This window comes from Mus caroli, chromosome 1 (genome assembly GCF_900094665.2).
Source record: "Mus caroli chromosome 1, CAROLI_EIJ_v1.1, whole genome shotgun sequence".
In the NCBI taxonomy this organism is placed as follows: Eukaryota; Metazoa; Chordata; class Mammalia; order Rodentia; family Muridae; genus Mus; species Mus caroli.
The window spans coordinates 32,820,634-32,836,830 of record NC_034570.1 but is presented as its reverse complement, the minus strand read 5'-3'; the positions used below and the strand labels follow the sequence as shown (position 1 = coordinate 32,836,830).

General features: G+C 45.1%; 1 protein-coding gene across 2 annotated transcripts in view; it reads left to right on the top strand.

Annotated features, from left to right (window-relative positions):
* Nucleotides 1-16,197, top strand: part of Aff3 (AF4/FMR2 family member 3) — a 442,217-nt gene that overhangs the window by 412,262 nt on the left and 13,758 nt on the right. For both annotated transcript variants that reach the window (XM_029480447.1, XM_021160510.2), the window contains exons 15-18: nt 1,398-1,599; nt 2,535-2,662; nt 13,095-13,158; nt 15,585-15,721. In XM_029480447.1, the coding sequence (XP_029336307.1) occupies nt 1,398-1,599; nt 2,535-2,662; nt 13,095-13,158; nt 15,585-15,721 (531 nt within the window). The remainder of the gene's footprint in view (nt 1-1,397; nt 1,600-2,534; nt 2,663-13,094; nt 13,159-15,584; nt 15,722-16,197) is intronic.

Here is a 16,197-nt window from a genome sequence, read left to right as displayed (position 1 = left end):
ACTTTGTAGACCAGGCTGGCCTCGAACTCAGAAATCCACCTGCCTCTGCCTCCCGAGTGCTGGGATTAAAGGCGTGCGCCACCACGCCCGGCCCAGGGGATGCTTCTTAAGTCCTCTGTGTAAACTCGCAATGATGAAGAGGGAACAATCAGATAGACCCATGATGATACTTAATGTCCTAGTTTGTTCTTCATGACACATTAAAGAATGTAAAATTATAGATGCTTAGAAGCAGGGTTTTGCACTCCCGTGTCAAGAAACGGTGGCTTTCAGGCTTCCAACCTCTATCCTTAACATCAGCATCCTTCCCGGCAGCAGACACTACTTGAGACTCACCCAGAACAGTTGTCTATAACATGTTATAGACTGAGTACTTTTGGAACCAGAAATTCTGTCTCCGCGCGTATCTATTTGCATGATGTTAAAGAACTTTGCTGTTTAATTTAGAGGACAGTGTTTAAGGTTCCCACTGTGACTACCAGCTAAGGAAATTGCTTTTGAAGTGACTTAATGGCTTGTTTGCTCTGATAACCAACACATACAATTAACTCATCATAACCCCAGGAGTCACAGGCTAACCCTTCATCGGTTTTACTGTTCTGTTGTGTAAATTGTATTAGGTGACTCCATGGGCATCTTTGGTTAGCAGTGATTGACTCTTTCGGGATACCATATCCTTCACAAACAATTCCTCTTCCTAATGCAAAACGCATAGATCCCCGGCAGGAAGCATTATCATAGACACGGTAAGACTTTAGTGTCAGTCAGTCTGTCTTCTCTGATGGTTGATTTGGAGAAATTCTGTTTAAGAATAGACAGTCGTCTTTAAGGTAAAAAGTAAGAGCTGAGGATCAGAAATTGTGGTTTCAGGTACCAGTTGCTTTGTTCTGTGTTTATTCTGATCCGTGCCTGGTGAATTCAGAAACTCAGTGGTTGGAAGGTGGCTTCAGGCCTTGGAGTCACCCTGATGTTCTGTGACGGTATCCTGCAGACTCAGTCGCTGGCCAGTGGGGGCCCTCTAAGAAACAGAGTACAGTTTACTGCTGTTGACTGTTGCTTGGTTTTTCCCAGCTACTCAGGCTCATGAGGAACAGCTCACTTATTCAGTATTTGTAGACCCCTTGATGAAGCACTGAGAGTGTGGACATGTTACTCTTCTCAGTCCCTCATTAGCAGGAACTCGAGATTACTGCACGTCCCCATAAAGTAAAGAAACCAAGCATGCACTCTGTTTATTGTTTACTGTGATCCTGGTGCCATAAAGTCACTTTGCCAAAGTAATTCCCAAGAAACTGCCTCCTGCCAACAGATGTTAAGTAAGAGGTTGGGCAGTACAAGAAGCACGGCCTCTCTTCCCTGTGCACATTGGGACGCTCCGTTGCTGTTTCTCTTTTCAGCTTGGCAATACCAATAAACAAAAATGAAAAGATGCTCCGGTCGCCCACTTCGCCACTCTCAGACACATGTAAACACAAATACGCCAGCGAGGACCTGACTTCTTCCAGCCGACCTCACGGCAACGGGTTGTTGACTTCAGCGTCTTCCAACAAAGAGCCTAAGGCTGAGAGTCAGCTGCAGACACTTGCTGGGGACCTCACGGTTTGTCAAGGCCCTTTCTTTCTAAATAAACCCAGTGAAACTGAGCCCGCCACTCTGTGCCTAGCTTAGAAATCCAGATTCTCACGGGGACTGTGGCAGCAGCACACACCTGTGATCCTAGCATTCAGCAGGCTGAGGTAGTTCAAAATCAGCCCAGATTTACATATCAAAACCTTATCTGGAGAGAGACAGAGAGACAGAGACAGGGAGAGAGAGAGAGAGATAGAGAGAGAGAGAGAGAGAGAGAATCCTTAGATCTACCCTAGATCTACTAAAGCAGAAGCTGAGTCAGCAATCTGTTTTAGCAGGCTTCCATATGATTCTGATATGTATCTAAATTGGGAAAAATACAAGCCCAGGGCCTCCACCCATGGTTGCTATTTGAACTTGAGAAAGTTGCCTAACCCACCCAGTCTCTTCTCCCATCCATGGAAGGAGAATAAGACACCCTTTTTTATATTGCCATGGGGACAGAATTGACAACGGTGCAGAAGTCCTCAGCTTGATCCCTAGACATGCACAGGCTGAGCATCCCTAAGCCACAGGGTTCCAAGATCTGAAACTTGCTGAACACCAACATAATTCTGCAATCGGGTCATTCCACACCTGACTTCCTCCTAGGATAGATTCACAAAACTGTTTTAAAACATACAGCATACAATTGCTTTAATGTATATCTAATCACTACACTCGTGGGGAGAAAAACAGATGCATTTCATACTTAGACTTGGGTTCTACCTCCCAAAAAAATCACTTGTGGTCCCCAGTATTTTGGATAAAAAATACACAACCTGTGTTACTTTTTCTTTATTGAAACAAAATCACCATCATGTCTAGTACAGAACAGAGTGATATTCTATGGGTTAAAAGGTATCTAGTGGCTCTCTCGGCCAAGTGGCCATGTCTCAGTGGCTTCTGTCTCATTTTTTATTTAGAAGGCATCTCACAACAGTTCTGAAAATGGCACCCTCCATAGCAAGTCACGGCCCCAGACGGAGCCGTGGTCTCCAGGTTCCAATGGCCACAGGGACTGCAAAAGACAGAAACTGATCTTCGATGACATGTAAGTTCTTAATATGGCGAGGAAGAAGAAGGTAGAAAAAGATCGCTGCCTCTCATTTTTGATGTGGCTATTTACCTTTACACGATATGGTCACCTACATGTCCTTCTCAAAGGAAGCCCTAACTTTGTGGCCACCCCTGGGTAAACAGGATCACCAGGGATAATGGGTTTAGCACCCAAGGCCTCAAGAAAATGAGGCAAACTGAACTGATGGGCCTATTTCTTCTTTAATTATGTATGTATCTGTCTGGGTATGTGTCCATGAGTGTGGGTATTCATGGATCGCTCGCCCAGTGTGGGTTCTGAGACCAAACGCAAGCCCTTTGCAAGAGCAGGGTATACTCTTAACTGCTCAGCTCTCTGTCCAGACCCCGGTGACTCTTATTTCTAAGGATATGGATTAAGGGATATCAGATTTACAGAACCAAAAGTGCTTCTTAGGATGGCCAAAGTCGATTTGCCCCTGAATGCTGTTTTCTGGCAAGATGTGGGTCCTTTGTAACAGCGTAAACAGGCCTGATACAGAACAGCCAGCCCCACATCATCTGTCCACTTCTACTGCTAAAACCTGAATGCAACTCCCATAGCCAGCACAAGCTCACAAGGAGAAAGGAGTGGAAGGTGAGTAAGAAGACTGGCCAGCCATGCTCTGGAGGCTGAAGATAATTTAGTGTTCCAGGGAGAAAGCAGGTGTCAAGGAGGCAGAAGGTGGAATTTCATGAGTTCAGCTTGAATCCTGCTTTCAGTTGTTAGCTGACCCACAAGCATGCAGTGCAATGCATGTCCACATGAGGCAGGATAAATGAAGTCTCCAGAAACAGCAGGCAGGAGATTCCTGCCCTCCGGTGGCTTACAGTTCAACTGCAGTGACAGACTATAAGCCAAAAGCCCTCTGAAAGTCAGACTATAAAGTGCTCTCAAGGTGTCCCAGCCCGTTCTCAGAAAGATCAATAATACCAGTGATGACTGCCTCCCTCGTTTGGGGTGCCTCACAAGCAGCAACATCTGGGGAACCGCAGGCACCCTGCTGGGATCACAGCCTTGCTCACTGTTTGACAGCCCTCCCTCATCCTCACCCAAGTATAGAATGTGTTCCCTGCTTCTCTGTCAGACCTAAGTCGAGTGGTGATCTTTTACGTATTAATTAGACTTTTATACATTAACCAGGGCACAGAGTTCTGGGGTTGGAAGCCAGATGTGTCATTTAAAAATCGCGTGCTAAGGTAACTGAATCTGGGGAGCGAGGTCTCCCTTCCTCATCTGGTTACTGGAACTGCATGCCAGCTCCCTGCATGCAGCCCTCCCCTCCCGTCCCCTCAGCTGCTCCAGCACCCACTTTAGTCACCTTCCCTTTGCTGAGCACAAGGGGAGGTGCTCATTGGCCCTTGGGATGCCAGTCAGGTGGTCAACTGAGGTCTCTCTCGGACTTTGTGTGGAAATTGTCCCTGTGAATTTTAGTCATGTTTGAAAACAAACAGAATTAGAGTGATAATTAAGGTGATCGTAGGATTTGTGGTTTGGACTCACAGCTGGTAACAGAAGTGTTAGGCATTGGGGTGCCCAAAACACCAAATATTTCCAGTATATGACATGGGAGCATAATAAAGATAAGAAGAAAAAACAAGTATGTATGAGAAAATAAGTTTAATGACTTCCCCAGTGTTCAAAATAGAGGGCTGAGTCAGAAAGAGCAGCCCAATATGTAAAGTTTCTAGAACTTTTTATGAGTGGAAATGTTTCTCATTATATTCCTCATCTGTACCAGTGAAGAGGCTCAGCCTGTTGGCAGGACGCATAGCTCTGGCTGTTGCCTGTGCTGGGACTGTTTGTTCTCTTAGGGATATGGTAGAACGAAATGGAAAAGCTTTCTTCCACACCCCCTGCATGGAGAGGAGTGTCCACTTACCCCAAGTGATTTGCAATCTCTGTTAGAAAAATAAACACACAACAGAAACAGCCACCGGCCTAAGAAAGCTGTGGGAAGAGTCTAAAAACTCAAAAGGCAAAGAACCAACATTGTCTCTCCCTTTAAACCATGAAAATAGCTGTCCCTCGAGAGACCAAAGTCACCTGACATGCAAAATGTCTTACACGCCCGGCTGCTACATACAAAGCACCTACTATGTGCCGGGTACAGGCAACAGCCAGGATAGACTGATGAGTTCATTCTGTTATTCTCCAGAGTCAGAGGAGAGAAGCCCATGGTGGACCCATACAACCACCACTACTGTGACTGCTATGGCCAACCTGCTTCTCTTCCCGCCCCTTCTCTTCCCTCTTAGTTCCTTATCTTAGTTCCCATCAGCTTCTTTTCCTCTTCTTCCCCCTTCATGTGTACTCCCACATCCCCCGTTCTTCCTTCCTTTCTGTCATAATTAGTTCTAACTTGACACATCTGGAAGAGGAAACCTCAGTTAAGCAACTGTCTCCAGAAGAAATGGCCTGAGGCTATGTTTATGGGGTGTTCTCTTGAGTGTCTGTTGGTGCAGGAGCCCAGCCCACTATGGGCAGTACCATCCCTAAGCGGGTGATGCAAATAAACCCTTCCTGCCCTCCCCTTTTCCTTCCCTCCTCTCACTTCCTTTTCCTTTTCTCTCACTTCCTTTTCCTTCTCTCTCACTTCCTTTTCTTCCTCTATTACCTGACATTTTCTGCCCTGGCAGCTTCCTGGTCAAGAAGGTCCTCAGCCCCTTCCACTTTCTTTGGTTTATCTTCACTGGGGCATCAATGGGCCCTGAGATGAACAGAGAAGCTGCCAGGAGAAGAAAGGAAGGGGCCAGATCATTAGGGCAGAGCCACTGAGAAGGTGATGGGAAACAACTAGAATGATCCAAAAAGTAACAGGTGCCACACTCTGGCTTAGTTACTTTGTTTTCATTCCTTGATTTAGTTATTTACTTTGCAACCCAATCACATCTTCCCCTCTTCCTCTCCTCTGGGTCCTGGCTCTCACCTGACCTCCTCCATCCTTCCCCCCTTCTCCACAGAGGGGGGAGACTCCCCTGCACATCAACCCAAGCTGCAGTCGAATAGCTTTTTCTAAAAAAGGAAATTCATCCTTTTGTATTATAAATACTTGTTAATGGTTGAATAAACATACAATTCAGACAACTGAATCCACCAGGCTGTCAAGAATGGGTGCTGAATGAATATAGCTGAATTATAAATGCCTTTCCCAGGGGAGGGCCTGGATCTTTCTCTCTTTCTTTTTCCATAAACTTGCATGAAAGAGCGCTTAGATTCATGCCTTCCACACCTCACTTCCTATGTTTCTTACCAATTAAGCAGCAGTTAGTGCTTTGAGGATGCAAATGAACTGAAGGGGATAGCTCTTATTTTAGAACCTGAATCAAGGTCGGCTTGCTCTTGGTAAGCTGCAGGCACAGACTAGCAGCAGTCTGACAGCCCCTCCTCCCCTGACATTCCACAAAAGCATGAAAAGCAGGGACAATTACTACTCCACAGCCTCAGGAGGAAGGTGGAAAACAGACTTTTCTTTTAAAAGACAGAATCCGAGAATTTATATCAAGGAGCGTCAGTGCTTGGTTCAACCCACAGCTTAGATGCTGGTCTTATTAGTGCAAAGCAGTGAGCTGTATATTATTTGGTGTTGTAATTAGTGACAGGGAGCTTTGGCCGGGGAGAATTGAGAGAGATATGGGATGGGAAGCCTCAGTCCAGAAATCCTGAATTCATGGAGCTGCATGGTGAAAGGCTTGGCTAGGAATGAAGCCCGCCTCCTGCCAGCCGTATTGCTGTGTTAGAAGCCAGCGGGGCTGGAGGCCAGCACTGCCTGCTGCTCTCTGAAGGATGTACTGTCCCCTGCCCGTATTTCCATGGAAGAGGCAGTCACGACCAGAGCACCCAGCCCATCTACCAAATGTCCCATCTGTCCCCATGATGCCAGGAGCAGAAGCAGAGCTAGCTATTCCTCCTGAGCTGAATGGGGGCTCCCTGGAACACACAGTACTGAAGGCGGTGAGCATGGTAAGTGTGAATGGCAGGAAGGGACTGGGGCTTACCATGTGTAAGGTAATTACATGGCGCAGTCTCCTAGCTAAAAGGATTTTAATTTTATAGAGGAAGGGAAGATCCCTGCATATGAGAGGTTGAATCTCCCGCAGCATGACTTAATCAAAGGAAACAAGTAGAATGACTGCATAGGCCCTATTGTCGTAGGCAGGGCACTCTGGGGACCTTTCCACAGCACTGCTGTCCTGAGGGAGACCTTGCTGCAGCAAAGCTGGACCCTACCTTTTTGTTCTTAGGGAACTGTTTCCATTGCATATTCAGGTTGGGTCCCTACTTTATTCTGATGGATGGAAAAACAGAAAGGTCGGGTAGAAGGAAAAGGATACATCCTTCTCTTACAGAAACCTTCAGGCCTTGCTAAAATCGATTGCTGAAACATCCAATGCAGAGAAGAACAGCAGTGAGATGGATGGTTTTCCATTTCAATAAAAGTTGCTTAAATGATTCAAACCTTGCCTGCCTTAGCCAGCACAGCCTGAGAAAGGTACTCTGAGTGCTGTCAGAAACGCATACGGAGTAGGGTGCTTCCCCTCTGGAGACACCAAGTTCCAAGCTCCTTAGGATTCCAGTCAGTATCCATCAAAGAACAAAGCTGCGTGTAGGGATCCTTACTGCTTAAACACTGTCTAGCTGCATCAACAGGGTGTGTGCAGACAGCAACACCTGGGAGCCCCAGTCTCCAAACATCCCCGCCAACAGCGATGACTGGAAGGGAGCAGGCGGGAGAACACTTGCCTGGCGTGCAGGAAGCTGAGTTTGTCACCCAGCTCTGTAAAGCTAGCACTACAAACAGCTCGTGTGTGAAAAGGGAACATTCAACCTCTTGCACCATCAGCCTTCTTTTGGAACAAGCACCTGAAAGCCAAGGACACAGTTAGGGCCAAATGATACCGAGGGTATCGCAAGAAAGAGAAATCTATTTGATACCATCATTGCTCCTCTGTCTGGTGTAGATTTCAGTTTCTCTAAGCAAATCATCCCGATTTCTCCACACCCAGAAACCTGTTTTGTTCAAACACAGTGAGCTCTCATCCCTGCCATTTTGCACAAAACAGGCTTGCTCTATGGAAGAACGGCTTTTCAAAGAGGTAGGAATTACAGAAAGCAGTGTGCCAGCCTCTCTGTGGGAGGCCATTCATCTCTCTGCTCCCTCAGCCAGGAAGGAGAACAAAAACCCAAGTCCTCTCTAAAGCTCCTGTGCTCCGATGTGTCAGGTCCTTTGCACGCTGCTGCCGCTCAGGGCCAAGACTATGTGTCTGTAGATCATGCTGATGGAAGAAAAGAAAAGGAAACGTCCTGTTTGGATCAAGTACACCAGTCGCTTTTGTTACACTGACCTATTAGCACAAAGGTGCACACGACTGAGCTCCGGCTCTGCCATTAGCCAGTCCCGATTTCTGTGGAGCGCTGGATGCTCTTCCATTTGCAGTGTTTAATTGCACGTTTATTGGCCTGCTCATGACCGTCATAAAACACTATGAAAAATAACACACAGGGTATTATTATAGAAGTGTAAAGACTCTAGATTTTCCCACTTAAAGACAGGTCGGGTGAAAAATGTATTCTGCACTGAGACCATTAGTTTTATTTCAGAACCCTTGGTATATTAGATTCTGTACCTCTGACAGGTGTAAGGACAATTTCATTTTTCCTACTGACTTGTATACAGCTGCGAAAAGAAACATCTTCAGATTAACGTGAGTCCACAGCCACGCCGGACAGTCTGAGTGACGTCCCATTGGTCCCAATGGCTTTATAATGGCCTGGTTTAAGAGCATAGCAGCAGAAATCACCTGAGAGGAGAAAATGGGCCAATCTTCAGGCAATTTTCCGTGCTTAGTATAGTGAGCCCTCCATTATATGCAAAGCGGATTCTAACGAGCGTGTTTGTAAATGGTCCATAGATGGCACCGGGTTTCCCTTTAACATGGCAGGCTACTGTTGTAGCTGCCAGGATCCAGTCAGAAAATTAAATGTGTTACTTACCCACAGGCACTGCTGTGTGTCGATGACTCGGCCTCCACATCAGATTTGAAAGATGCATTCACGTGCTACAGATAAAAACAACATTGATTGAAGAACACACATTAGGGCCTATCAGCGCCTGCCATCTCTAAGAGTAACTTAGAAAAACCTGTAAAATCTAAGATGCCATAGCTTATGATCAAGACAGTTTTTTTCATGGGAACAAAATGCATTTAAAATGACAATCTTTTAGTGGTGAGGTCTACAAAACAGGACACACGCAACAAAATGACCAAACTTAGATACTGGAGTGTAGAGCAGATAATGATGTGGAGAATTTCAAGTTGCCATGGAGACACTCTCCGGCTCATTGGCTTATGATGCTGCACCCTCTCAGAAGGCAACACTCTTCCCTAAGCTCAGAAGAAATTCAGTGCAATTCAAGGATGACCAAAGAGGTCAACGCTGAAATGTACCCGTGGCCAAGCTGCACACATGAAGTAACTATAGCCCCGTAAGCTTGGAAGGCAATTAATTACCCACCAAGTATAGCACAGACAAGTTCTCTGTAGTGGTGGGAAAGAGTCAGAAGCAAGGGCTATGCTCATAGCTCCTGACAGTGGTCAGACTCCAAGGGGAGTAACCTTTGGTTCATGATAGGATTCAGTGAACTCTCCGTGAATGAGCGGAACTCACAACATTCCGGGCAGTGAAAAGGAAGAACGGAGCTTCAAACCAGGGAGGCAGGGCATCAAACTGATGGGACCTGCAGACGTGGCCCAAAGTCCCTCAGGAATCCCTAGCCTGAACTAAGATTTGACTTCAGAGGCCCCAGAGTTTGATTTTAGAACAAGATGGTAACACAACAGAAACCATATTTTAGAAACACTGGTCAAGGAGTAAGTTTCCAGATTGACTCTAAGGGAGGAGGAGTTATAGCTCCACAAACCCTGATAAAAGCCAGCTCAGATGGTTCTTCCTTAAGAGAAGAGGAATAGGGGCTGGAGAGACTGCTCAGCAGTTAAGAGCACTGGCTGCTCTTCCAGAGGTCCTGAGTTCAAATCCCAGCAACCACATGGTGGCTCACAACCATCTGTAATGGGATCCGATGCCCTCTTGTGGTGTGTCTGAAGACAACTATAGTGCACTCATATACATATAAATAATTTTTTTAAAAAATTAAGTTTAAAAAAAGAGAAGAGAAATGGTAAGAAGAATAATGGACACATCTGGCAACCAGAGAGAACCGGTGAAAACTAAACTCACCTCACCCGGTCGGCACTGGGGTCTGAAGCTTGGGAGTCAGTCTATGCTTGGCTGCCGGCAAGTTCTAATTGTCTTGTGTTGGGATGTGAAGCCAATGACCAATCAGAGCAACAGCTCTGCCCCTTCTAGTACCCTAACAGCAGATATGTGTCATGGCACAGTTCCAAACTCACAGGATCTAACCCATCAAGAAATATCCCTGGAGGCTAGAGAGGTGGCTCAGGGGTTAAGAGCTCTGGTTGCTCTTCCAGAAGACCTGGATTCGATTCCCAGCAGCCACACAGCAGCTTACAACTGTCTGTAACTCAGATCTCAGGGGACCCAACATGCACATGATATACAGACATGGTATATAGACAGAGTACCCATTCACATAAAATAAAGGTTAGAAAAAAAAAAAGTAAAACTAAGACTTTGAAAAAGAAAAGAAGGGCTGGTGAGATGGCTCAGTGGGTAAGAGCACCCGACTGCTCTTCCGAAGGTCCAGAGTTCTAATCCCAGCAACCACATGGTGGCTCACAACCATCCGTAACGAGATCTGGCACCCTCTTCTGGAGTGTCTGAAGACAGCTACAGTGTACTTACATGTAATAAATAAATAAATCTTTTAAAAAAAAGAAAGAAAGGAAAAGAAATTACACATAATCCATAGACTTCAGAGGGTCACCAGTGGCTTGTCACTTTACTTCAGGATGCTGGTAACAAAGGAGGTTGTACATGTGTGGGGCAAAGAGTGCACAGAAATGACATAATTTCTGCTCAGTTCCACTGGTGAATCTAAACATGCTCTAAAATCGGTTTGTTTGGAAGCAGAAGCAAGCAAGTAGTAACAGTGGAAATTGGCCAAGTTTGAACCAAGTCAGTCTGTAGCCAAAGAAGGAGGAGCAAGCATTCTTTTAAGGCAACTGAAAAAGCATCCAAGTGGAGCTGGGGTCCCCGGGAAATGAACTAGAAAAGCAGAGGTGTCGGGAGCAGCCCTCTTAAAGAAGGAAACCTTTAGTCACAGCAGAGACCCACCAAAGGGAACAGCAGGCTTTGGACTGGATGGGAGCAAGGATGGTGAAGAAGCCATTGCTGCCAGACAGACAGTAGCATCCAGGGATTTCGGCAGCTGCCTTGCCACTTCTTTATGGTAACAGACCAACATGTCAGTCTCAGTATACTGCCACAACCCTGACAATATGTGTTAAATTTCTTTTTAAAAAAAATACTTTTTTTTTTTACAATCCAGTCATTGTCCCCCCTCCCAGTTCCCCCTCCCATGGTTCCTCGTCCCATTCTTCCTTCCCCCTGACTCCAAGAAGATGTCTCCCACACACACACACTCCCACCAGGCCTCCCCACTCCCTGGGGTCTCAAGTCTCTAGAGGTTTTGACGAGTCTTCTCCTACTGAGGCCAGACCAGGCAGTCCTCTGCTGTATATGTGTGGGGAGCCTCATATCAGCTGGTGTATGCTGCCTGGTTGGTGGCTCAGTGTCTGAGAGATCTTGGGGGTCTAGGTTTGTTGAGACTACTGGTCTTCCTATGGAGTCGCCCTCCTCCTCAGCTTCTTTCAGCATTTTCCTATTCAACCACAGGGATCCCTGGCTTCTGTCCATTGGTTGGGTGTAAATATCTGCATCTGATTCTTTCAGCTGCTTGTTGGGCCTCTCAGAGGGCAGCCATGCTAGGCTCCTGTCTGTAAGCACACCATAGCATCAGTAATAGTGTCAGAACTTGGATCCTCCCCTTGAAATGGATCCCAAGTTAGACCGGTCACTGGACCACAGAAGAGACCAATGGAATCTCTTCTCCATTTTTGTCCCTGCAGTTCTTTTAGACAGGAACAATTCTGGACCAGGGTTTTTGACTGAGGGATGACAGCCCCATCCCTCCACTTGATGCTCTGTCTTTCTTCTGGAGGAGGACTCTACAAGTTCCTTCTCCACATGTTGGACATTTATCTAAGCTCCCTCCCTTTGAGTCCTGAGAGTCTCTTTTTATTATTATTATTATTATTCCAGGTTTTTTTTTACCCAAAACTAATTATTTGCTTTGATTGTGATTTTGTTTCTTAGTTTGGTTAATGAAATGTAGTATTAACCCACAGTTTACTATCATAGCACCTACTGATCTCTTTGAATAAAGAATGTTCTGACTACCTGGTATTGCAATGCGATGAAAAACCCATTAGAATCTGAAACAAGACCGTTTAAAATAAACATATCATAACAGGTTAAGCAACCCGTGACTAATGTCTCGGCTGACATCATAGCCCCGACTGGTATTCATGAGTAGGTCAAGTTTCTTGATCACATAACACACGGAATACAAAATAGTTTATGCTGATGGCATCTAAAGGATGTGAAGGATTTTTTTAAAATTAATCCATTAGACTAAGCATTTTTAAAGGCACCATCCTCTGCATAGCTTTCCTATCTATGTGACTCAGGGTCGTTATGCACATGCAGTTGGTCTCAGGACAAATTACCCTCATCTCCCAGAAGACCTGGCCCTGGCCAAGGCTATTGCTTCCATATTACACATGTCTTCTGTTCACCAGCAAGCTAATCAGCACTCCAGACGATGCATGGTGTCTCTGCATTGTTACAAGGTAGACATCATTTTACAATTAACTTTATTACAACTGGAACATAAACACACTGCATCACAGTTCTTTCATTTCACTGTGAGGCTTTGAGATAATTAAATATATGTGCATACGATTCTAGGTACTATTTCTGTATATAAATGGCACACTCAAAAGAACAAATAAATATTCACCCGTACATATTCATGATATTATCATCAGATATATTTACAGATTTTAAGTTAAAGGGGGATGGGTTTCTGTAGATATTATGCAAAATAAGATTTTTTTACTGTTTTCTTATCCATACCAAAAAAAAGAAAAGAAAACTTGTCCACAAATTAGGCACTGAGGAATCACGTTAAAATAACTATAAATATTGGCTATCTGCATATATTGAGTGGGCTCTGAATTGCTAACTTAGGAGAAAAATAATGTATTTTATGTACAGGCTGTAATTTGAGAGTGCAAAATGTAGGCCTGATTCTGTATTAAGCAGAGTTTTTTAAATTGCGCTTTATGTTGGAATGAAAGGAAAGCGTAGTTCCCATAGATCCCACACTTAAGCAGTAATGACATCTGATGTTCTCCTCTTACAGGCCTCGAAGTGCAGATTATTTTATGCGAGAAGCCAAGCGGATGAAACATAAAGCAGACGCCATGGTAAGACCCTTTCTCTCTAGACTTGCTAGTCCAAACTGTGTTCGTACTGCGGCTTCGTCACTGGGGCAGTATAGTCAGGGCAATTATAAAATCTATTACAAGGATGGCTGGGCCTGCTAAATGGGAAAATGTTTATATAATCAAAGGCTCGTAGCCCAATAAATTATGACTTCACTCGGCAATGTCTAACTGGAAGAAAGCCCTGGATAAATGAATATTGCAATTTCGTCTTAAGGATTGAGTAGTAGCCAGCATCAGTGGAGTCAGTGGGTGGAGCTATTAGGAACAAATTAAATTTGCATTTTACTCTCTGGCTAGTCTGGCTGGCTGTTCCTTGGCTCAGGCCCATGATCAAATCTCTTCAGGAAGACTGGTGTTCCTCATGTGGGGGCCAAAAAGAAACACATCCCCTCACGTTCTACAACATAGAAATGGTCCCCTGGACTTAAAACCTCGGGTTGCCATGATCTGATCTTTTTGAAGAATAACTTTTCTGACTTGAGCAATCTCCAGTTTTGGAGACCTTAAAGCTTTCAAGCAAGGAATAGAAAGACTTCTGATTTGTTTGTTTCTACCTTGAAATTCTAGAATTTTCTTCCCCATTTGAGTTCATAACAAGATCAGTCAGGGGGGCTGGAGACGAAGGTGCCATTTCAGTTACCTTTCAGAATATGATTCCAGTGGGGAAGATACGTAACCCCTAAGAGGCGTTCTCGGAATGCCTTATGCTGCCCACCACAGTTATCATCTGATGTCACCTGCCAAGAAGCACTGGGGTAATGTGGATAGAGGCATGGAATATCAGAACACGGAGAGGATTGCAAGGAACGGCTCTTGTCCTCAGACAAGTGCAGAGTCTAGGTCATCCAAAGAAGCTGATGTGTGGATCACTCTTTCTATAGTACTGAAAAGAAGGAAAGGAAAGGAAGGAAATTAGTTAGTGAGTGTACATGCATGGCCACTGCTGAGCAAAATCACACTTTGGTTTCATTTGGTTTGTTTTTTTTCAAGACAGGGTTTCTCTGTGTAGCCCTGGCTGTCCTGGAACTCACTTTGTAGACCAGGCTGGACTAAGCGATCCACCTGTCTCTACCTCCCAAGTGCTGGGACTAAAGGTGTGTGCTATCACTGCCCAGCTGCCTGTTTTGACTTATAATGTATTAAATTATTGATTTGTTAACAAAAGTTTTGCTCTGCATTCATTTTTCAAAGTTATCATTGTTAATGAAAGTTTGGGAAATTATGTATTTATTTTTAGTGGTGGGTTTGAGAGTAGTTAAAGGGAATGTCCATGGATTTTTTCTTTGATTAATAAATCATGGGAAAACAGAGGTGTTTTTGCAAGGCAAGAATATATGATTTTCTGGAGCAGCTTTCAGTGTCTAGAGACAGAACCTCAGTACAGAGTCCTAGACTTGGGAGAACTCGGGCTGTAAAGCCAGCCCGTGGCTGCTGCATCAGGTGTAGGGAGCCCTATTTTGCCAGGTATGTTCAGCCAAACTGTCGGTGCTATGAAGTTTGTGCTGGTTAGCATAAACGTAGACCTGTGGATAACCCCCAGAGTTGTTCTTGTGGTTTTTCAGCTCTGAACCTTGGGTCGATTCCCCACTTTGTTTCTGTCCTCAATCATTAGTGAGGCCCTCCTTCTTAGCAATGAAGCTCAGGAGGGTGGGCATCCAGGGGGTATAAAGTCACAAATACCCCATGAGGTGGTAATCAAGGCTCAAAGACAGCCATGGAGATCTATGTACTGAGCCAGAACTTTGAACTCTGGCACACAGTTAGCACCATGTGGGGATAAATTTGCCAGACCACTGGGGAAAAGGAAACAGAAATCTGCAACTTAGCCCTGAGCTGCACTGGCGGCTGTCAGTCACATGACTCCTGCTTCTAAGCACTTACCTGCCTCAAATTCATGGCAGTGTGAGAGAGAACTGGAGAGGACTTGTGCTGGCTCTCTTCTACCCGTGGGAGATGGGCTCCAAGCTCCAAGCTCTCGCATCGTTCCTTGAAGCTGCAGATTATCCAAAGCCTTTCTCATATGCATCCATGTTTTTAATATGCAATAAAGCACAGAAAGACATTAACAGTGACTAGTAAATACTGATCATGTAGAACAATTATAATAGAAAACTATGATTTAAAAAAAAAACTAAACTACTGTATATTTCTGGAATTTTCCTCATAACATTTTCAGACTGTGTTGACCACAGGAACCTGAAACTGGAAAATGAGCTATGGATGGCAGAGAGAGCCACCTCCCGTCCCACCTCCCTCCCTCCCTCCTCCCCTTCCTCCCTTTCCCCAACCCCCAGCTCAAATTTTAGAGCTCGAAGCCTGTGTTTCTCAAAGCATATAAACTCTGAGGCAATTTCCCCCTTTAAAAAGCTCTTATGAAAGATCACATCCCCAATTCTGTTTGTCAGGTGGAGAAGTTCGGGAAGGCCCTGAACTATGCCGAAGCTGCCTTGTCCTTCATCGAGTGCGGAAACGCAATGGAACAAGGGCCAATGGAATCCAAGTCTCCGTACACCATGTACTCGGAGACAGTGGAGCTCATCAGGTAGGCAAGCTCCACTTCCAGCAAGGGCGGGGCGGGGCGGGGTGGAAAGCGGTGCACATAAGCACATACTAAGAAGAGAATTGTGGCCGGCTCTAGCAGCCATGGGGAGCCAATGTTCCTCTGTAAATGGTTTTTAAAGGTTATTTAATAACTATTAGTTTATTAATACAACTCAACAAGCCCCCCATAATTGAGGCAGAGTCCTATGGATTTTTAAAATCAGTGTTAGCACAATTACTGTGCCAATTACCCCTAATCTATTTTTCTCTATACTCGACTGTTAATTTCTCACTTGTGCTCACCCAAGTGCTTGCTGTTTTAGTCTTGCCCCGGTTAGTTCTGCTGTCAGTCTGTCTGTGGGCATTTCATTCAGCCAGTGCTCCTGGTCCACCAAGTCTAATGGAGACCTTTTATTCTCTCGGTCTTTTTCCCCTTCCCCCTCCTTCTCTCTCCTTCTTTCTCCTCTTCCTCTCCTC